At 51.9% G+C, this 23,757-nt stretch overlaps 1 protein-coding gene across 1 annotated transcript in view; it reads left to right on the plus strand.

Annotated features, from left to right (window-relative positions):
• Window positions 1-23,757, plus strand: part of LOC146832993 (coiled-coil domain-containing protein 159-like) — a 704,530-nt gene that overhangs the window by 213,758 nt on the left and 467,015 nt on the right. Inside the window, exon 3 of the mRNA XM_085599880.1 lies at window positions 6,819-6,878. Coding sequence (XP_085456006.1) covers window positions 6,819-6,878 — 60 coding nt within the window. The remainder of the gene's footprint in view (window positions 1-6,818; window positions 6,879-23,757) is intronic.

The raw sequence follows: 23,757 nt of genomic DNA on the forward strand, positions 1-23,757 counted from the left end.
CAAGACTATCATATGCATTTATACACCTACATAGACACTCCCACACCACCAATCATCCATAGAGGTACTCTCACACCTAGTCAGTCGTGCAAATAATTAATTACACTCCCATTTACTCACCTATGCAGTTATACACACTCAAGTTCACTTACTCATAAAAATAGTACCACATTCTTACGCACTTATACAATCATTGATACAAGCACACACTTATCCATACAGCCACTCTCACAATCACACACTCTTACATATACCCACTTATATACTCTTACACGCATATATACTGCCTTTAACATATGTAGTTAGTCACAAATGTACCACTGAGATATACATTCAATCCCTAACACACCCATACATACACTCACTCAACTATACAGTTCATCACAGATGCACTCTTAAAACCATGCACCCATAGAATCACCCACTCACACATCTATGCACAGAGTCACACACAGCCTATGCACACAAAAACTCAGGTACCCATACAGATACTCAGACAACCAATCAATAACCCATATAGACACTCATATAGCTATTCACAAAACCATGCAGCCACTTATTCATCAACACACAGACACATACAGACATTCACACAGTTTAGTCACTAGTCTGCAGTAAGATACATTTAATGACTCACTTATAGAGTCAGTTACGCACCTAGAAAATCATCCATTCACACACTTGTATACCCACTCATTCTTCAACAGGCCTTTCAATATATATATTAAACATATTAAAACTTTACAGAAACACAGACTCACTGGATGACGTCATCAGTGATGTCATCAGTGATGTCATTTCAGATGTCATCAGTGATGTCATCAGTGATGTCACTGACCATGTCATTGAGTGATGTAATATGTGACGTCATCAGCAGTGCATTGCGGGGGCGTGAGTTATAGTTAGCTGAACTAACTATAACAGGGGAATATCTAGGGTTTTGTACGAGGGAAATGTCCAGCTAACTATAACGCCCCTGAAACCTATGGTTTTTTCAGTGAATTTCTAAGGTTTTTTAAATGCCAATTCCTAACTAAAACGCCCCTGAAACCTATGGTTTTTTCAGTGAATACATATATATATATATATATATATATATATATATATATATATATATATATATATATATATATATACACACACACACATGTGCACATATGTACACACACAAAGGGCAGTTGTGAAGCTCAGTAAAGTGCTCTGCTGCTGACATTATCTAAAGGCACTATCATGGTTAATGACTAATTAGCTGGGGGAAAGAAAATCAACCTGAGAGTAATGGCCTGACTATAGTTTGGACCATGCACGACATACACCGAAAATCAGCAGATGTCCTGTCTGCCCTATTTAGAGTATATTGATTTCTCTGGTTCTGCAGTTTCTAGGGCGCACTGGACACCGGCTGCTTATTGGCAGATGTCCCACAACTACCAAAATTTAAATCAGGACTTCAGTCTCCGGTTGGATATTTGTAATTCAGGTTTAGATTATTTAGTTCATTTCACTTAACACTGTAGGCCAATGACTTTAACTCGAACAATAAAGTACAACTAAATAGAATGACATTGATTTATTTTAAATTAAAAATACCTAATATTAATACATCACAGCAGTTCATAACCTCGGTTTAAAATTACGGCATATGGCAAAGGATCATGCCAAAATATTACCAAAGCGGAGATCATGATTGGGCGGTGCAAAATTAAAATTGTGCTGACATAATATGTATAATTTGGGGATTCTTTTGTTACGCTTGTTACTTTAAAATATCGGGCCCGATTCTCAGAACTAACTAAAGACAAAATCCTAAACTTACTACCATTTTGAAATTCACAGAAGGCACTTACTCATTTTGGTATTCACAGAAGGCACTTTACTCATTTTGGTATTGTCAGAAGGCACTTACTCCTCAATGACTAAGTGCCTTCTGTGAATACCAAAATGAGTAAGTTACTCAAAATGAGTAAGTTACTCATTTTGGTATTCACAGAAGGTACTTACTCATCAATGAGTAAGTGCCTTCTGTGAATACAAAAATGGTAGTAAGTTTAGGATTCTGTCTTCAGTTATTTCTGTGATTCGGGCCCATTGAAATTATGCCATTCCATCACATTTTGTAGCTATGTCTTTGTTTGAGGCTAAATAATAGCATAGGAGCACGGGAACAATGCAAACCACCAAAATGTAAGCTGCTTTTGTGAGCGACAGTTGCCTTTTTTGCACTAGTTTTTTAGCACGAAGTATGTAAAAAAATTGACACAAAGACACATTTTGCACTAAAATATAGCGCTGAAGGACGGATTCGAATTTCATGTAAGTACATGTCATTTTGTGTAATTGTGCTGAAGTTGAATGTAATTACGTTTTAGAAAATTATGTAAATTTCTCAACCCCGCCCAATCAGTTTGTTTGAGTTACAGAAGATGGATAAAAGTGCAAGGTGTCTGAGTTATTGAAGATGGCCAATTTGAGAAGAGTGTTTTTTAGGCAGGGATCATAAAATCTGTTTTCTTTGGAATTGGCAGTTTTTTGCCTTATCCCTAAGGTGTCAAGCTTCATCTATGAAGCAGCCTAAGTGTATGGTAGTTTCTTTTATACTCTCCAACAAGAGAAAAATCGTTGCTGATTTACTGTTACAAATGTTCTTTAGCTGTGGCTAATTGGTCCTGTCCCTCTCCTTTCCTTCTATCCTCTGCATGACTCCTCTCTCTGTGCACAACCTACTCTGACACATGCAAGTTTGACTATTTGCTATTTCAGTAAATCTCCCAACACTAATTTACAAGATCACTCTCTCTCCTCCGTCTGCTGATAGTCATACCTATGCAACCTAACAATCCCTAATCTCCTCTAACTCATGTATTAATCCCACCAACCATGTGCTTGAGCTCACCTCCCCCAATGATTTCTACTAACCTCTATTAGTCCACCATAACAAAACTGAAATGACTGCATTAAAGGGTTTGCTTTGAGAACACAAGACTAATCCCAATAACTAACAGTAACCAATAGCACTGAACTAACCATTAACCTCGGGTTCCAGAGCAGCGTGCTTCCCTGTGCTGCCCTGCGTAAGGCATTTCGCTGCCTCATCAGAGGTAGTAAGAGCTATATGAATGCAATTACATTTATAATGTGTTCTATATAACAATACTAAGTGAATTAAGGGTTCTGATCAATAGCCACAGGATATGTAGGTAACTATAGAAGTTTGTAGTGTTAAAGTGTGAAGTTAGTTTAGTGAAAGAGTATCGCCTTGTGCCATGACAAGAAGCCTTATTTCTTGTATCTTGTTAGTTATAGACATGTCTCTGACACTATTTGATACAAAGCTACAAAGTTCGGGCCAGATTATGCTCTTCTAAGATGCTAAGCGTATGTTGGGTAAAAGCACTCTCTGCTCTCGACAGCCTTGCTCAGCAGGCACATGATTAGATTTTTACTGATATTGGTTGTAGACGTTCGATCCAGTAAGTGCTTCAGTTTTAATTTTAGGAGGACTTAAGCGACCAGAAAATATTTGTTTTACAATGAATTGCTTCCTTCCATGCATGGTCTAGCAAGTGGCTTTAAACACTAAATTGCATAGAAGAGGGGGACATGTGCATCTAATTATTCAATCAGGGCATATCCTAGATTTTTTTAAACAGCAAGCATTGTTAAAGATTGTGGGAGGCCAAATGTATTTTTCCCAGTTCTCCTTTCAAGATAGCCAGTCACTGATAGCTTGACCGGCTCCCCAGATTTCAGCACCATAGCCTCTGATTTTGGCGTGCACCACTATCTGCAAGGTTTTTGGATTCACTTTGTCATGACTTCTGGAAAATGTATTGTTCCTTTGGACATTGCTCATGCTTTAGTTAGGCTGCTCTCCAGATGAGGTTACCAAGATATATTGGTCTGTGTCACTCCAGGATATTTGAATACATTTGTGTTCATTCGGTTGATTATATATCGTCACTGGTCTTCTCTGAGCCCTGTTCGATTTAGGACCCCAGGCAACCACCATAGATTTTTAGGATTTTCTCATAGGAAGTTATAATCACAGTTCTTTCCCATGGTGTCCTATTAAAGCTGAAGGGCATGGTGTGTTCTAGCTAGTGGGAGTGAGTTATATGCATACAAGACTAACTGGAACTTTATATTATGCTTACGAGAAAGGCCTTTGAAATCTTCCAAAACTTCTGAGTATATGTAGTTTGTGTACAGGTTGAACAGAAATGGGACCAGAATAGACCCCTGCTTCACCCCTCTATATCTAGTGAACTTTTTTGTCCTTGAGCAATTTAGACCTATCCTGACTTGGGCATCAGAGTCCTTGTAAGGGCAGTTTAGGTCTATCCTGACTTGGGCATCGGTGTTCTTGTAAGGGCAGTTTAGGCCTATCCTGACTTGGGCATCGGAGTCCTTGTAAGAGCAGTTTAGCCCTATCCTGACTTGGGCATCGAAGTCTTTGTAGGGGCAGTTTAGGCCAATCCTGACTTTGGCATCAGAGTCTTTGTAAGAGCAGTTTAGGCCTATCCTGGCTTGGTGTCCTTGTAAGAGCAGTTTAGGCCTATCCTGACTTGGGCATCGGAGTCCTTGTAAGAGCAGTTTAGGCCTATCCTGACTTGGGCATCGGAGTCCTTGTAAGAGCAGTTTAGGCCTATCCTGACTTGGGCATCGGATTCCTTGTAAGGGCAGTTGAGGCCTATCCTGACTTGGCTATCAGAGTCCTTGTAAGCATAGTTTAGGCCTATCCTGACTTGGGCATGGGAGTCCTTGTAAGGGCAGTTTAGGCCTATCCTGACTTGGGCATCGGAGTTCTTGTAAGGGCAGTTTAGGCCTATCCTGACTTGGGCATCGGATTCCTTGTAAGGGCAGTTTAGGCCTATCCTGACTTGGGCATCGAAGTCTTTGTAAGAGCAGTTTAGGCCTATCCTGGCTTGGGTTGGTGTCCTTGTAAGAGCAGTTTAGGCCTATCCTGACTTGGGCATCGGAGACCCTGTAAGAGCAGTTTAGGCCTATCCTGACTTGGGCATCGGAGTCCTTGTAAGAGCAGTTTAGGCCTATCCTGACTTGGGCATCGGAGTCCGTGTAAGGGCAGTTGAGGCCTATCCTGACTTGGCTATCAGAGTCCTTGTAAGCACAGTTTAGGCCTATCCTGACTTGGGCATCGGAGTCCTTGTAAGAGCAGTTTAGGCCTATCCTGACTTGGGCATCGGAGTCCTTGTAAGCACAGTTTAGGCCTATCCCGTCTTGGGCATCGGAGTCCTTGTAAGAGCAGTTTAGGCCTATCCTGACTTGGGCATGGGAGTCCTTGTAAGGGCAGTTTAGGCCTATCCTGACTTGGGCATCGGAGTCCTTGTAAGAGCAGTTTAGCCCTATCCTGACTTGGGCATCGAAGTCTTTGTAGGGGCAGTTTAGGCCAATCCTGACTTTGGCATCAGAGTCTTTGTAAGAGCAGTTTAGGCCTATCCTGGCTTGGGTTGGTGTCCTTGTAAGAGCAGTTTAGGCCTATCCTGACTTGGGCATCAGAGACCCTGTAAGAGCAGTTTAGGCCTATCCTGACTTGGGCATCGGAGTCCTTGTAAGAGCAGTTTAGGCCTATCCTGACTTGGGCATCGGAGTCCGTGTAAGGGCAGTTGAGGCCTATCCTGACTTGGCTATCAGAGTCCTTGTAAGCACAGTTTAGGCCTATCCTGACTTGGGCATCAGAGTCCTTGTAAGAGCAGTTTAGGCCTATCCTGACTTGGGCATCGGAGTCCTTGTAAGCACAGTTTAGGCCTATCCTGTCTTGGGCATCGGAGTCCTTGTAAGAGCAGTTTAGGCCTATCCTGACTTGGGCATGGGAGTCCTTGTAAGGGCAGTTTAGGCCTATCCTGACTTGGGCATCGGAGTCCTTGTAAGGGCAGTTTAGGCCTATCCTGACTTGGGCATCGGAGTCCTTGTAAGAGCAGTTTAGGCCTATCATGACTTGGGCATTGGAGTCCTTGTAAGAGCAGTTTAGGCCTATCCTGACTTTTGGCATGGGAGTCCTTGTAAGGGCAGTTGAGGCCTATCCTGACTTGGCTATCAGAGTCCTTGTAAGAGCAGTTTAGGCTTATCCTGACTTGGGCATCGGAGTCCTTGTAAGAGCAGTTTAGGCCTATCCTGACTTGGGCATGGGAGTCCTTGTAAGGGCAGTTGAGGCCTATCCTGACTTGGCTATCAGAGTACTTGTAAGCACAGTTTAGGCCTATCCAGTCTTGGGCATCGGAGTCCTTGTAAGAGCAGTTTAGGCCTATCCTGACTTGGGCATGGGAGTCCTTGTAAGGGCAGTTTAGGCCTATCCCGACTTGGGCATCGGATTCCTTGTAAGGGCCATCACTAATTCTCAGTGGATGCGAGGTGATACTCATGCTTTTCAGCATGTTCAGAAGTAGCTGGCAATTGACCATGTTTAAGGCTTGAGAGAAATCTATGAATTCAGATAAACCTAATTCACAAATATTAAGTCATACCCACAGATAATGGAAACAAATCCAGGGGTAAGACATCATCCCCGGGGAATATGAGTGTTGTAACTTCTGACTTATGCAATGAAAGAAGTCAAACATAAGTCATATCATGCTCCTCGCCAGCATCCATTCTACAAGTGAGGCACTTTACAGGGAAGCACTTTACTAAATGTTCAAATCGTTTTCATAAGTTGAGCTTGATGTGGGGAGCAAACTCTATTCCAACAGCTCCCGGTTGAGAATAAATAAGGGAACTGAGGTCCAGAAAACTAAAATGATTTGTTTTGGTTCAAAGAACGAGTCCTTACATGACCAAGAGTTTTTCTCTTTCCGTGGCAGATGTGCAAGGAGTCGTCATCATCCATAGACAAGCATCGGACCTCCTCCAGTTCACCCCAGGTAACACAATATTACCAATAGCAGAGTTTGTAACTTACTCCTGTTTTTGTAGGCCTGGGAGAGCTGTGTAACATACCTTAGCTAGTAGGAATTCAAGTACATGTGTCTGAACCCCAAATACTGTATGTTATGGTCATGAAAGGAGGCTCAAGGACCACTTTGCCAAACATTTGTGATTGGTGATTCACATCAATCCAACGTTCTTTCTGGTACAAATAGGGGTGGCGGAGTTGGAGCCAGGGCGCTGGGGGAATATGGGAGTAACTTCGGTACTCAGTGTACATTGTACCAATGTGCCTGAAACATTTCATTTGGGTGAAACGCTCAATTTATGGTAGAGAATGTGACGGGTGAGGAATTTTGCACCATTTATAAGGTACCAAGAAGAGATATGCTAAATCCCATGAACTGTACGTTTAAAATTAGGGCCCTAGCGGAGCAAAAATGGTATTTGTGACTTTACTGTATGGATTCAGTGCACGAGGACAACACATGCAGCTTCTAGCCGTAGAATCGGTGCATTAGGAGAGTGATTGTGGCTTAATGTATAGATTCATTATTGTAAGAGTGACTGATACTTCGACCTAGGATTTAGTACACCAGAGCAGTGAATGGAACTTAGGTGTATTGATTCAGTGCAATGCAACAGTGGTTGTGACTACAATGTACAGATTTTAGAGCAGTAGTCAGGACTTCAATGCCTAGGATCAGTGGAGAATCTCTCGTGTCAGAAGCTCCCCTTACAGTAACAGTGCAGTAAAGCGAAGCCGAAGACTATATAGATGTAAAGCAGTGCATCGGTGTCTGGGATTCCTGTATGGAATCTGTACAGTGTGGCTGCAGCTGCACTCTAATGCCTAGAAAGAGTGCTTCAAGGAAGGGCATGATCTGTATGGAATCAGAGCACCAGGACAGTATCCCAGACTGCACCGTAGAGAGTCAATGCTGCAGGGCAGTGTCAGAGACATCCCTGTAAATAATCAGTGAAGCAGGTCAGTGTCTGAGACTGTACAATCGGTGCAGAAGGGCAGAGACAGAGGCTGTATGCATCTGCACACTAGACTCTATGAATTAGAGCATCAGGCAGTTCCTGATTTTCCACTCTGTATAATTACCACTGTAGGGCAGTGACCGAGACTGCATACATCAGTGTAGCAGGGCAGTTCCAAATACTCCACTGTATAGCATTAGTGCAGCAGGGCAGTAACTGAGACCACATACATCAGCGCAGCAGGGCACTCGCTCAGACTACATGCATCAGCTCATCAGGGCACTCGCTGAGACTACATGCATCAGGGCAGCAGGGCACTCACTGAGACTGTATGCATCAGCGCAGGAGGGCACTCGCTGAGACTACATGCATCAGTGCAGCAGGGGACTCACTGAGACTGTATGCATCAGCGCAGGAGGGCACTCACTGAGACTACATGCATAAGCGCAGCAGGGAACTTGCTGAGACTATATGCATCAGTGCAGCAGGGAACTCGCTGAGACTGCATGCATCAGCGAAGCAGGACACTCACTGAGACTGCTCGCATCAGTGCAGCAGGGCACTCGCTTAGACTGCATGCATCAGTGCAGCAGGCCACTCGATGATACTGCGTGCATCAGTGCAGTAGGGCACTCGCTGAGACTGTGTGCATCAGCACACCAGGGCACTCGCTGAGACTGCGTGCATCAGCGCAGCAGGGCACTCGCTGATACTGCGTGCATCAGCACAGCAGGGCACTCACTGACATTGCATGCATCAGTGCAGCAGGGCACTTGCTGAGACTGCGTGCATCAATACAGCAGGGCACTCACGGAGACTAAATGCATCAGCGCAGCAGGGCACTAGCTGAGCCTGTATGCATCAGCGTAGGATGGTACTCGCTGAGACTACATGCATCAGCGCAGCAGGGCACTTGCTGAAACTGCATGCATCAGCGCAACAGGGCACTCCCTGAGACTAGGTGCATCAGCGCAGCAGGGCACTCGCTGAGACTGCGTGCATCAGCGCAGTAGGGCACTCACTGAGACTGCATGCATCAGCGCAGTAGGGCACTGGCTGAGACTGCATGCATCAGTGCAGCAGGGCACTCGCTGAGACTGCATGCATCAGAGCAGTAAGGCACTCGCTGAGACTGCATGCATCAGCGCAGCAGGGCACTCTCTGAGACTGCGTGCATCAGCGCAGCAGGGCCCTCGCTGAGACTGCGTGCATCAGTGCAGCAGGGCACTCGCTGAGACTACATGCATCAGTGCAGCAGGGCACTCGCTGAGACTGTATGCTTCAGCGTAGGAGGGCACTCACTGAGACTACGTGCATAAGCGCAGCAGGGTACTTGCTGAGACTACATGCATGAGCGCAGCAGGGCACTCGCTGAGACTATATGCATCAGTGCAGCAGGGCACTCACTGAGACTGCATGCATCAGCGAAGCAGGACACTCGCTGAGACTGCGTGCATCAGTGCAGCAGGGCACTCGCATGCATCAGTGCAGCAAGCCACTCGATGACACTGCATGCATCAGCGCAGTAGGGCACTCGCTGAGACTACGTGCATCAGCGCATCAGGGCATTCGCTGAGACTGCGTGCATCAGCGCAGCAGGGCACTCGCTGAGACTGCGTGCATCAGCGCAGCAGGGCACTTGCCGAGAATGCGTGCATCAGCGCAGCAGGGCACTCGCCGACACTGCATGCAACAGTGCAGCAGAGCACTTGCTGAGACTGCGTGCATCAATGCAGCAGGGCACTGGCTGAGACTACATGCATCAGCGCAGCAGGGTACTAGCTAAGCCTGTATGCATCAGCGCAGGATGGCACTCGCTGAGACTACATGCATGAGCGCAGCAGGGTACTTGCTGAAACTGCATGCATCAGCGCAGCAGGGCACTCGCTGAGCCCACATGCATCAGTGCAGCAGGGCACTCGCTGAGACTATATGCATCAGTGCAGCAGGGCACTCGCTGAGACTGTATGCATCAGCGCAGGAGGGCACTCACTGAGACTACATGCATAAGCACAGCAGGGCACTTGCTGAGACTACATGCATCAGTGCAGCAGGGCACTCGCTGTAACTATATGCATCAGTGCAGCAGGGCACTCGCTAAGACTGTATGCATCAGCTCAGCAAGTCACTCACTGAGACTACATGTGTTGGACTTGGCCCTTCTGACAAGTTCACCCCTAGAACTTTTTGCAGTATCCTAGCCTTTTTCCTGTGTTGTACTAGTGGTGTTAGGCCTCTAGGCGCTTTCACACTGTGTCCCAGTGGAAAGCGCGTGCGCTCTGGGTATGGTTTGGTGAGACTGGCCTGCCCTCCCATAGGAATGCATGGAGGAATGTATGTGTCCCTGGTAGTTCCTGATGCGTGGGGAGTGCAGGTGCGAGTTTGGTATGTGCGGACTCGTGTGATTAAATGTTGCGCGATGATGTGTGCGGCGTGGCTGTGTCTAGTGTGGAAGTGCCACTTCTAGACGCTGGCATAAATGTACAGTGTAGTATGTTTTGCGCACCCTGTGTTCATGCTTTTGGTGCTAGGAAATGTACTGTATATAGCATGTATTGCGCACCCTGTGTCTTATACCTCTAAATGTGGTCTTTTCTGCCTAGGAGGATGTTTTACCTTTTTAGGTTGATGGTAGGGAGAATGTACTTCCCTGTGTTATGTACGCCCCTAGAGTAGTTATACTTAGGTGGGTAGGTCTAATGCGTTGGACCAATGAGAAACTGCATAATGTGTTATGCCCCTGTGATGGATGCAGGATAGGTTTTATACCTGAATAGTGTGATGACGCTGAGGTCATTATTGCGCCAGTAGTTACTGGTTGTGTTCTACAGTGCTAATTTGTGTTATGTTCTACATGTACACTTGGTGATTTGTGCTAATTCTGACAGTGGCCCATGTGGCCCTGTCCCGTGTAAATAGTCCCTTGTAAAATTCTGCCCAGTGCCAGTTGGCACAGTGTAAATTGTGTGAATGTTATCTAATGTGTTTTGGTATAATACAAAAGCTATTTTTATATAATACCTTGTGTGGAGTTTCCTTTGTGGTGGGCCTTGGGTGTTGTTGCTGGGTGCGCGCGCAAACGCTTTACACATTGCCTCCGGGATAAGCCTGACTGCTCGTGCCAAGCTACCAAGGGGGTGAGCAGGGGTTATCTTTGGCGTGTAACTCCCCAGCCCTGACTAGAGTGGTGGTTTCTGCCTGGCTTTGGCGCAAGCCCTAGCCAACCAGAAATCCCATTTCTAACAACATGCATAAGCGCAGCAGGGCACTTGCTGAGACTACATGCATCAGTGCAGCAGGGCACTCGCTGAGACTATATGCAGCAGTGCAGCAGGGCACTCGCTGAGACTGCATGCATCAGAGAAGCAGGACACTCGCTGAGACTGCATGCATCAGTGCAGCAGGCCACTCGATGACACTGCGTGCATCAGCGCAGTAGTGCACTCGTTGGGACTGCGTGCATCAGTCCAGCAGGGCATTCGCTGAGACTGCGTGCATCAGCACAGCAGGGCACTCGCTGATACTGCGTGCATCAGTGCAGCAGGGCACTCGCCGAGAATGCGTGCATCAGCGCAGCAGGGCACTCGCCGACACTGCATGCATCAGTGCGGCAGGGCACTTGCTGAGACTGCGTGCATCAATGCAGCAGGGCACTCACTGAGACTACATGCATCAGCGCAGCAGGGCACTTGCTTAGCCTGTATGCATCAGCGCAGGATGGCACTCGCTGAGACTACATGCATGAGCGCAGCAGGGTACTTGCTGAAACTGCATGCATCAGCGCAGCAGGGCACTCGCTGAGCCCACATGCATCAGCGCAGCAGGGCACTCGCTGAGACTATATGCATCAGTGCAGCAGGGCACTCGCTGAGACTGTATGCATCAGCGCAGGAGGGCACTCACTGAGACTACATGCATAAGCGCAGCAGGGCACTTGCTGAGACTACATGCATCAGTGCAGCAGGGCACTCGCTGTAACTATATGCATCAGTGCAGCAGGGCACTCGCTGAGACTGTATGCAACAGCTCAGCAGGTCACTCACTGAGACTACATGCATAAGCGCAGCAGGGCACTCGCTGAGACTATATGCAGCAGTGCAGCAGGGCACTCGCTGAGACTGCATGCATCAGAGAAGCAGGACACTCGCTGAGACTGCATGCATCAGCGCAGTAGGGCATTTGCTTAGACTGCGTGCATCAGTGCAGCAGGGCATTTGCTGAGACTGCGTGCATCAGCGCAGCAGGGCACTCGCTGATACTGCGTGCATCAGCGCAGGAGGGCACTCACTGAGACTATATGCATAAGTGCAGCAGGGCAGTTGCTGAGATTACATGCATCAGAGCAGCAGGGCACTTGCTGAAACTGCATGCATCAGTGCAGCAGGGCACTCACTGAGACTGTATGTATCAGCGCAGGAGGGCACTCACTGATACTACATGCATAAGCGCAGCAGGGCACTTGCTGAGACTACATGCATCAGCGCAGCAGGGCACTCGCTGAGAGTATATGCATCAGTGCAGCAGAGCACTCGCTGAGACTGCATGCATCAGCGAAGCAGGACACTCGCTGAGACTGTGTGCATCAGTGCAGCAGGGCACTCGCTTAGACTGCATGCATCCATGCAGCAGGCCACTCGATCACACTGCGTGCATCAGCACAGTAGGGCACTCCCTGAGACTGCGTGCATCAGCGCATCAGGGCATTCGCTGAGACTGCGTGCATCAGCACAGCAGGACAATCGCTGAGACTGCATGCATCAGTGCTGCAGGGCACTCGCGGACACTGCATGCATCAGTGCAGCAGGGCACTTGCTGAGACTGCGTGCATCAATGCAGCAGGGCACTCACGGAGACTACATGCATCAGCGCACCAGGGCACTAGCTGAGCATGTATGCATCAGCGCAGGATGGCACTCGCTGAGACTACATGCATCAGCGCAGCAGGGCACTTGCTGAAACTGCATGCATCAGCGCAGCAGGGCACTCGCTGAGCCTACCTGCATCCGCACAGTAGGGCTCTCACTGAGACTGCATACATCAGTGCAGTAGGGCACTCACTGAAACTGCATGCATCAGCACAGTAAGGCACTTGCTGAGACTGCATGCATCAGCACAGCAGGGTACTCGCTGAGACTGCGTGCATCAGCGCAGCAGGGCACTCGCTGAGACTGCGTGCATCAGCGCAGCAGGGCACTCACTGAGACTACATGCATAAGCGCAGCAGGGAACTTGCTGAGACTATATGCATCAGTGCAGCAGGGAACTCGCTGAGACTGCATGCATCAGCGAAGCAGGACACTTACTGAGACTGCGTGCATCAGTGCAGCAGGGCACTCGCTTAGACTGCATGCATCAGTGCAGCAGGCCACTCGATGATACTGCGTGCATCAGTGCAGTAGGGCACTCGCTGAGACTGTGTGCATCAGCGCAGCAGGGCACTTGCTGAGACTGCGTGCATCAGTGCAGCAGGGGACTCACTGAGACTGTATGCATCAGTGCAGGAGGGCACTCACTGAGACTACATGCATAAGCGCAGCGGGGAACTTGCTGAGACTATATGCATCAGTGCAGCAGGGAACTCGCTGAGACGGCATGCATCAGCGAAGCAGGACACTCACTGAGACTGCGTGCATCAGTGCAGCAGGGCACTTGCTTAGACTGCATGCATCAGTGCAGCAGGCCACTCGATGATACTGCGTGCATCAGTGGAGTAGGGCACTCGCTGAGACTGTGTGCATCAGTGCAGCAGGGCACTTGCTGAGACTGCGTGCATCAAAGCAGCAGGGCACTCGCAGGGCACTCGCTGAGAGTGCGTGCATCAGCGCAGTTGGGCACTCACTGAGACTGCATGCATGAGTGCAGCAGGGCACTCGCTGAGACTACATGCATCAGCGCACCAGGGCACTAGCTGAGCATGTATGCATCAGCGCAGGATGGCACTCGCTGAGACTACATGCATCAGCGCAGCAGGGCACTTGCTGAAACTGCATGCATCAGCGCAGCAGGGCACTCGCTGAGCCTACCTGCATCCGCACAGTAGGGCTCTCACTGAGACTGCATACATCAGTGCAGTAGGGCACTCACTGAAACTGCATGCACTTGCTGAGACTGCGTGCATCAGCACAGCAGGGTACTCGCTGAGACTGCGTGCATCAGCGCAGCAGGGCACTCGCTGAGACTGCGTGCATCAGCGCAGCAGGGCACTCACTGAGACTACATGCATCAGTGCAGCAGGGGACTCACTGAGACTGTATGCATCAGTGCAGGAGGGCACTCACTGAGACTACATGCATAAGCGCAGCAGGGAACTTGCTGAGACTATATGCATCAGTGCAGTAGGGAACTCGCTGAGACTGCATGCATCAGCGAAGCAGGACACTCACTGAGACTGCGTGCATCAGTGCAGCAGGGCACTCGCTTAGACTGCATGCATCAGTGCAGCAGGCCACTCAATGATACTGCGTGCATCAGTGCAGTAGGGCACTCGCTGAGACTGTGTGCATCAGCGCAGCAGGGCACTTGCTGAGACTGCGTGCATCAGTGCAGCAGGGGACTCACTGAGACTGTATGCATCAGTGCAGGAGGGCACTCACTGAGACTACATGCATAAGCGCAGCAGGGAACTTGCTGAGACTATATGCATCAGTGCAGCAGGGAACTCGCTGAGACGGCATGCATCAGCGAAGCAGGACACTCACTGAGACTGCGTGCATCAGTGCAGCAGGGCACTCGCTTAGACTGCATGCATCAGTGCAGCAGGCCACTCGATGATACTGCGTGCATCAGTGGAGTAGGGCACTCGCTGAGACTGTGTGCATCAGTGCAGCAGGGCACTTGCTGAGACTGCGTGCATCAAAGCAGCAGGGCACTCACGGAGACTACATGCATCAGCGCAGCAGGGCACTAGCTGAGCCTGCATGCATCAGCGCAGGATGGCACTCGCTGAGACTACATGCATCAGTGCAGCAGGGCACTTGCTGAAACTGCATGCATCAGCGCAGCAGGGCACTCGCTGAGCCTACGTGCATCAGCGCAGCAGGGCACTCGCTGAGAGTGCGTGAATCAGCGCAGTTGGGCACTCACTGAGACTGCATGCATGAGTGCAGCAGGGCACTCGCTGAGACTGCATGCATCAGCGCAGTAAGGCACTCACTGAGATTGAGTGCAGCAGGGCACGCGCTAAGACAACGTGCATCAGCACAGTAGGGCACTCGCTGAGACTGTATGCGTCAGCTCAGCAGGCCACTCACTGAGACTACATGCATCAAGCCAGGCAGGACACGTGCTGAGAATTTTCTTCAGCACAGCAGGGAACTCGCTGAGACTGTATGTATCAGTGCAGCAGGGCACTCGCTGAGACTGCATGCATGAGCGCAGCAAGGCACTTGCTGAGAGTGCATGCATCAGTGCAGCAGGGCACTCGCTGAGACTGTGTGCATCACCGCAGTAGGGCACTCACTGAGACTGCATGCATCAGCGCAGCAGGGCACCCTCTGAGACTGCGTGCATCAGCACAGCAGGCAACTCGCTGAGACTGCGTGCATCAGCGCAGCAGGGCACTTGCAGAGACTACGTGCATCAGCGCGGCAGGGCACCCGCTGAGACTGCGTGCATCAATGCAGCAGGGCACTCACGGAGACTACATGCATCAGTGCAGCAGGGCACTCGCTGAGACTGTATGCAACAGCTCAGCAGGTCACTCACTGAGACTACATGCATAAGTGCAGCAGGGCACTTGCTGAGACTACATGCATCAGCGCAGCAGGGCACTCGCTGAGACTATATGCAGCAGTGCAGCAGGGCACTCGCTGAGACTGCATGCATCAGAGAAGCAGGACACTCGCTGAGACTGCATGCATCAGTGCAGCAGGGCACTCACTTAGACTGCATGCATCAGTGCAGCAGGCCACTCGATGACACTGCGTGCATCAGCGCAGTAGGGCATTTGCTTAGACTGAGTGCATCAGTGCAGCAGGGCATTTGCTGAGACTGCGTGCATCAGCGCAGCAGGGCACTCGCTGATACTGCGTGCATCAGCGCAGGAGGGCACTCACCGAGACTATATGCATAAGTGCAGCAGGGCAGTTGCTGAGATTACATGCATCAGAGCAGCAGGGCACTTGCTGAAACTGCATGCATCAGTGCAGCAGGGCACTCACTGAGACTGTATGTATCAGCGCAGGAGGGCACTCACTGATACTACATGCATAAGCGCAGCAGGGCACTTGCTGAGACTACATGCATCAGCGCAGCAGGGCACTCGCTGAGAGTATATGCATCAGTGCAGCAGAGCACTCGCTGAGACTGCATGCATCAGCGAAGCAGGACACTCGCTGAGACTGTGTGCATCAGTGCAGCAGGGCACTCGCTTAGACTGCATGCATCCATGCAGCAGGCCACTCGATCACACTGCGTGCATCAGCGCAGTAGGGCACTCCCTGAGACTGCGTGCATCAGCGTATCAGGGCATTCGCTGAGACTGCGTGCATCAGCACAGCAGGACAATTGCTGAGACTGCGTGCATCAGTGCTGCAGGGCACTCGCGGGCACTGCATGCATCAGTGCAGCAGGGCACTTGCTGAGACTGCGTGCATCAATGCAGCAGGGCACTCACGGAGACTACATGCATCAGCACACCAGGGCACTAGCTGAGCATGTATGCATCAGCGCAGGATGGCACTCGCTGAGACTACATGCATCAGCGCAGCAGGGCACTTGCTGAAACTGCATGCATCAGCGCAGCAGGGCACTCGCTGAGCCTACCTGCATCCGCACAGTAGGGCTCTCACTGAGACTGCATGCATCAGTGCAGTAGGGCACTCACTGAAACTGCATGCATCAGCACAGTAAGGCACTTGCTGAGACTGTGTGCATCAGCACAGCAGGGTACTCGCTGAGACTGCGTGCATCAGCGCAGCAGGGCACTCGCTGAGACTGCGTGCATCAGCGCAGCAGGGCACTCACTGAGACTACATGCATCAGTGCAGCAGGGGACTCACTGAGACTGTATGCATCAGTGCAGGAGGGCACTCACTGAGACTACATGCATAAGCGCAGCAGGGAACTTGCTGAGACTATATGCATCAGTGCAGCAGGGAACTCGCTGAGACTGCATGCATCAGCGAAGCAGGACACTCACTGAGACTGCGTGCATCAGTGCAGCAGGGCACTCGCTTAGACTGCATGCATCAGTGCAGCAGGCCACTCGATGATACTGCGTGTATCAGTGCAGTAGGGCACTCGCTGAGACTGTGTGCATCAGCGCAGCAGGGCACTTGCTGAGACTGCGTGCATCAGTGCAGCAGGGGACTCACTGAGACTGTATGCAGCAGTGCAGGAGGGCACTCACTGAGACTACATGCATAAGCGCAGCGGGGAACTTGCTGAGACTATATGCATCAGTGCAGCAGGGAACTCGCTGAGACTGCATGCATCAGCGAAGCAGGACACTCACTGAGACTGCGTGCATCAGTGCAGCAGGGCACTCGCTTAGACTGCATGCATCAGTGCAGCAGGCCACTCGATGATACTGCGTGCATCAGTGGAGTAGGGCACTCGCTGAGACTGTGTGCATCAGTGCAGCAGGGCACTTGCTGAGACTGCGTGCATCAAAGCAGCAGGGCACTCGCTGAGAGTATATGCATCAGTGCAGCAGAGCACTCGCTGAGACTGCATGCATCAGCGCAGCAGGGCACTCACTGAGACTACATGCATCAGTGCAGCAGGGGACTCACTGAGACTGTATGCATCAGTGCAGGAGGGCACTCACTGAGACTACATGCATAAGCGCAGCAGGGAACTTGCTGAGACTATATGCATCAGTGCAGCAGGGAACTCGCTGAGACTGCATGCATCAGCGAAGCAGGACACTCACTGAGACTGCGTGCATCAGTGCAGCAGGGCACTCGCTTAGACTGCATGCATCAGTGCAGCAGGCCACTCGATGATACTGCGTGCATCAGTGCAGTAGGGCACTCGCTGAGACTGTGTGCAGCAGGGCACTTGCTGAGACTACATGCATCAGCGCAGCAGGGCACTCGCTGAGAGTATATGCATCAGTGCAGCAGAGCACTCGCTGAGACTGCATGCATCAGCGAAGCAGGACACTCGCTGAGACTGTGTGCATCAGTGCAGCAGGGCACTCGCTGAGACTGCGTGCATCAGCGCAGCAGGGCACTTGCTGAGACTGCGTGCATCAGCGCAGCAGGACACTCGCTGAGACTGCGTGCATCAGTGCAGCAGGGCACTCGCTGAGACTGCGTGCATCAGCGCAGCAGGGCACTCACTGAGACTACATGCATCAGTGCAGCAGGGGACTCACTGAGACTGTATGCATCAGTGCAGGAGGGCACTCACTGAGACTACATGCATAAGCGCAGCAGGGAACTTGCTGAGACTATATGCATCAGTGCAGCAGGGAACTCGCTGAGACTGCATGCATCAGCGAAGCAGGACACTCACTGAGACTGCGTGCATCAGTGCAGCAGGGCACTCGCTTAGACTGCATGCATCAGTGCAGCAGGCCACTCGATGATACTGCGTGCATCAGTGCAGTAGGGCACTCGCTGAGACTGTGTGCATCAGCGCAGCAGGGCACTTGCTGAGACTGCGTGCATCAGTGCAGCAGGGGACTCACTGAGACTGTATGCAGCAGTGCAGGAGGGCACTCACTGAGACTACATGCATAAGCGCAGCGGGGAACTTGCTGAGACTATATGCATCAGTGCAGCAGGGAACTCGCTGAGACTGCATGCATCAGCGAAGCAGGACACTCACTGAGACTGCGTGCATCAGTGCAGCAGGGCACTCGCTTAGACTGCATGCATCAGTGCAGCAGGCCACTCGATGATACTGCGTGCATCAGTGGAGTAGGGCACTCGCTGAGACTGTGTGCATCAGTGCAGCAGGGCACTTGCTGAGACTGCGTGCATCAAAGCAGCAGGGCACTCACGGAGACTACATGCATCAGCGCAGCAGGGCACTAGCTGAGCCTGCATGCATCAGCGCAGGATGGCACTCGCTGAGACTACATGCATCAGTGCAGCAGGGCACTTGCTGAAACTGCATGCATCAGCGCAGCAGGGCACTCGCTGAGCCTACGTGCATCAGCGCAGCAGGGCACTCGCTGAGAGTGCGTGCATCAGCGCAGTTGGGCACTCACTGAGACTGCATGCATGAGTGCAGCAGGGCACTCGCTGAGATTGCATGCATCAGCGCAGTAAGGCACTCACTGAGATTGAGTGCAGCAGGGCACGCGCTGAGACTACGTGCATCAGCACAGTAGGGCACTCGCTGAGACTGTATGCGTCAGCTCAGCAGGCCACTCACTGAGACTACATGCATCAAGCCAGGCAGGACACTTGCTGAGAATTTTCTTCAGCACAGCAGGGAACTCGCTGAGACTGTATGTATCAGTGCAGCAGGGCACTCGCTGAGACTGCATGCATGAGTGCAGCAAGGCACTTGCTGAGAGTGCATGCATCAGTGCAGCAGGGCACTCGCTGAGACTGTGTGCATCACCGCAGTAGGGCACTCACTGAGACTGCATGCATCAGCGCAGCAGGGCACCCTCTGAGACTGCGTGCATCAGCACAGCAGGCAACTCGCTGAGACTGCGTGCATCAGCGCAGCAGGGCACTTGCAGAGACTACGTGCATCAGCGCGGCAGGGCACCCGCTGAGACTGCGTGCATCAATGCAGCAGGGCACTCACGGAGACTACATGCATCAGCGCACCAGGGCAGTCGCTGACACTGCGTGCATTAGCGCAGCTGGGCACTCACTGAGACTGCGTGCAGCAGCGTAGCAGGGCACTCGCTGAGACTGCATGCATCAGTGCAGCAGGACACTTGCTGAGACTGCATGCATCAGCGCAGCAGAGCAGTCGCTGAGACTGCCCACGGCACTCGCTGGAACATCAGTGCAGGAGGGCACTCACTCACACTACATGCATCAGCGCAGCAGGGCACTAGCTGAGACTACATGCATCAGTGCAGCAGTACCCTCGCTGAGACTACATGCATCAGCACAGCAGGGCACAACCTGAGACTACATGCATCAGTGCAGCAGGGCATTCGCTGAGACTGTATGCATCAGCTCAGCAGAGCACTCACTGAGACTACATGCATCAAGCCCGACAGAGCCCTCGCTGACACTATTCTTCAGTGCAGCAGGGAACTCGCTGAGACTGTATGTATCAGTGCAGCCGGGCACTCGCTGAGACTGCATGCATGAGCGCAGCAGGGCACTTGCTGAGACTGCATGTATCAGTGCAGCAGGGCACACGCTGAGACTGCATGCATCAGTGCAGCATGCCACTCAATGATACTGCATGCATCAGCGCAGTAGGGCACTCGCTGAGACTGCGTGCAACAGCGCAGCAGGTCATTTGCCGAGACTGCCTGCATCAGCGCAGCTGGGCACTCGCTGAGACTGCATGCATCAGCGCAGCAGGGCACTTGCTGACACTGTATGCATCAGTGCAGCAGGGCACTTGCTGAGACTGCGTGCATCAATGCAGCAGGGCACTCACGGAGACTACATGCATAAGCGCAGCAGGGCACTAGCTGAGCCTGTATGCATCAGCGCAGGATAGCACTCGCTTAGACTACATGCATCAGTGCAGCAGGGCACTCGCTGAGACTGCGTGCATCACCACAGTAGGGCACTCGCTGAGACTGCATGCATCAGCGCAGCAGGGCACCTGCTGAGACTGCGTGCATCGGCACAGCAGGGCACTCACTGAGACTGCGTGCATCAGTGCAGCAGGGCACTTGCAGAGACTGCGTGCATTAGCGCAGCAGGGCACTCGCTGAGACTGCGCCCATCAGCACTGCAGGGCACTCACTGAGACTTAGTGCATCAGCCCACCAGGGCAGTCACTGAGACTGCGTGCATTAGCGCAGCTAGGCACTCACTGAGACTTCGTGCAGCAGCGTTGCAGGGCACTCGCTGAGACTGCATGCATCAGTGCAGCAGGACACTTGCTGAGACTGCATGCATCAGCGCAGCAGGGCACTAGCTGAGACTACATGCATCAACGCAGCAGGGCACTCGCAGAGACTACATGCATCAACGCAGCAGGGCACTCGCAGAGACTACATGCATCAACGCAGCAGGGCACTAGCTGAGACTACATGCATCAGTGCAGCAGTACACTCGCTGAGACTACATGCATCAGCACAGCAGGGCACTACCTGAGACTACATGCATCAGCGCATGCGCTGAGACTACATGCATCAGCGCAGTAGGGCACTTGCTGAGACTGTATGCGTCAGCTCAGCAGGGCTCTCACTGAGACTACATGCATCAAGCCCGACAGAGCACTCGCTGACACTATTCTTCAGCGCAGCAGGGAACTCGCTGAGACTGTATGTATCAGTGCAGCCGGGCACTCGCTGAGACTGCATGCATGAGTGCAGCAGGGCACTTGCTGAGACTGCATGTATCAGTGCAGCAGGGCACTCGCTGAGACTGCATGCATCAGTGCAGCAGGCCACTCGATGATACTGCGTGCATCAGCGCAGTAGGGCACTCGCTGAGACTGCCTGCATCAGCGCAGCAGGGCATTTGCTGAGACCGCGTGCATCAGCGCAGCAGGGCACTAGCTGAGACTGCATGCATCAGCGCAGCAGGGCACTCGCCGACACTGCATGCATCAGTGCAGCAGGGCACTTGCTGAGACTGCGTGCATCAATGCAGCAGGGCACTCATGGAGACTACCTGCATCAGCGCAGCAGGGCACTAGCTGAGCCTGTATGCATCAGTGCAGGATGGCACTCGCTTAGACTACATGCAGCAGCGCAGCAGGGCACTTGCTGAAACTGCATGCATCAGCACAGCAGGGCACTCGCTGAGCCTACGTGCGTCAGTGCAGCAGGGCACTCGCTGAGACTGCATGCATCAGCGCAGTTGGGCACTCACTGAGACTGCATGCATCAGTGCAGCAGGGCACTCGCTGAGACTGCATGCATCAGCGCAGTGAGGCACTTGCTGAGATTGAGTGCAGCAGGGCACGTGCTGAGACTACATGTATCAGTGCAGTAGGGCACTCACTGAGACTGTATGCGTCAGCTCAGCAGGTCACTCACTGAGACTACATGCATCAAACCTGGCAGGGCACTCGCTGGGACTATTCTTCAGTGCAGCAGGGCATTCACTGAGACTGCATGCATGAGCGCAGTAGGGCACTTGCTGAGACTGCATGCATCAGTGCAGCAGGGCACTCGCTGAGACTGCGCGCATCAGTGCAGTAGGGCACTCACTGTGCGTGCATCATCGCAGCTGGGCACTAGCTGAGCCTGTATGCATCAGTGCAGGATGGCACTCGCTTAGACTATATGCATCAGCGCAGCAGGGCACTTGCTGAAACTGCATGCATCAGCGCAGCAGGGCACTCGCTGAGCCTACGTGCGTCAGTGCAGCAGGGCACTCGCTGAGACTGCGTGCATCAGCGCAGTTGGGCACTCACTGAGACTGCATGCATCAGTGCAGCAGGGCACTCACTGAGACTGCATGCATCAGCGCAGTAAGGCACTTGCTGAGATTGAGTGCAGCAGGGCACGTGCTGAGACTACATGTATCAGCGCAGTAGGGCACTCACTGAGACTGTATGCGTCAGCTCAGCAGGTAGCTCACTGAGACTACATGCATCAAGCCCGGCAGGGCACTCGCTGAGACTATTCTTCAGCGCAGCAAGGCACTCGCTGAGACTGCATGCATAAGCGCAATAGGGCACTTGCTGAGACTGCATGCATCAGCGCAGCAGGGCACTCGCTGAGACTGCATGCATCAGCGCAGCAGGGCACTGGCTGAGTTTGCATGCCTCAGTCCAGCAGGGCACTTGCTGAGACTGCGTGCATCAGCGCAGCAGGGCACTCGCTGAGACTGCATGCATCAGTGCAGCAGGGCACTTGTTGAGACTACGCACATCAGCGCAGCAGGGCATTTGCTGAGACTTTCGTGCATCAGCACAGCAGGGCACTCGCTGAGACTGCATGCATCAGCGCAGCAGGGCACTCACTGACACTGCATGCATCAGCGCAGCAGGGCACTAGCTGAGCCTGTATGCATCAGCGCAGGATGGCACTCGCTTAGACTACATGCATCAGCGCAGCAGGGCACTTGCTGAAACTGCATGCTTCAGCGCAGCAGGGCACTCGCTGAGCCTACGCGTGTCAGTGCAGCAGGGCACTCGCTGAGACTGCGTGCATCAGCGCAGTTGGGCACTCACTGAGACTGCATGCATCAGTGCAGCAGGGCACTCACTGAGACTGCATGCATCAGCGCAGTAAGGCACTCGCTGAGATTGAGTGCAGCAGGGCACGTGCTGAGACTACATGTATCAGCGCAGTAGGGCACTGACTGAGACTGTATGCGTCAGCTCAGCAGGTCACTCACTGAGACTACATGCATCAAGCCCGGCAGGGCACTCACTGAGACTATTCTTCAGCGCAGCAGGGATCTCGCTGAGATTGTATGTATCAGTGCAGCAGGGATCTTGCTGAGACTGTATGTATCAGTGCAGGAGGGCACTCACTGAGACTACATGCATCAAGCCCGGCAGGGCACTCACTGAGACTATTCTTCAGCGCAGCAGGGATCTCGCTGAGACTGTATGTATCAGTGCAGCAGGGATCTTGCTGAGACTGCATGCATCAGTGCAGCAGGGCACTCGCTGAGACTGCGTGCATCAGTGCAGTAGGGCACTCACTGTGCGTGCATCAGCGCAGCAGGGCACCCGCTGAGACTGCGTGCATCAGCGCAGCAGGGCACTCGCTGAGACTGCATGCATCAGCGCAGCAGGGCACTGGCTGAGTCTGCATGCCTCAGTCCAGCAGGGCACTTGCTGAGACTGCGTGCATCAGCACAGCAGGGCACTTGCTGAGAC

Source organism: Triturus cristatus, chromosome 4_2, assembly GCF_964204655.1.
Source record: "Triturus cristatus chromosome 4_2, aTriCri1.1, whole genome shotgun sequence".
Taxonomy (NCBI): domain Eukaryota; kingdom Metazoa; phylum Chordata; class Amphibia; order Caudata; family Salamandridae; genus Triturus; species Triturus cristatus.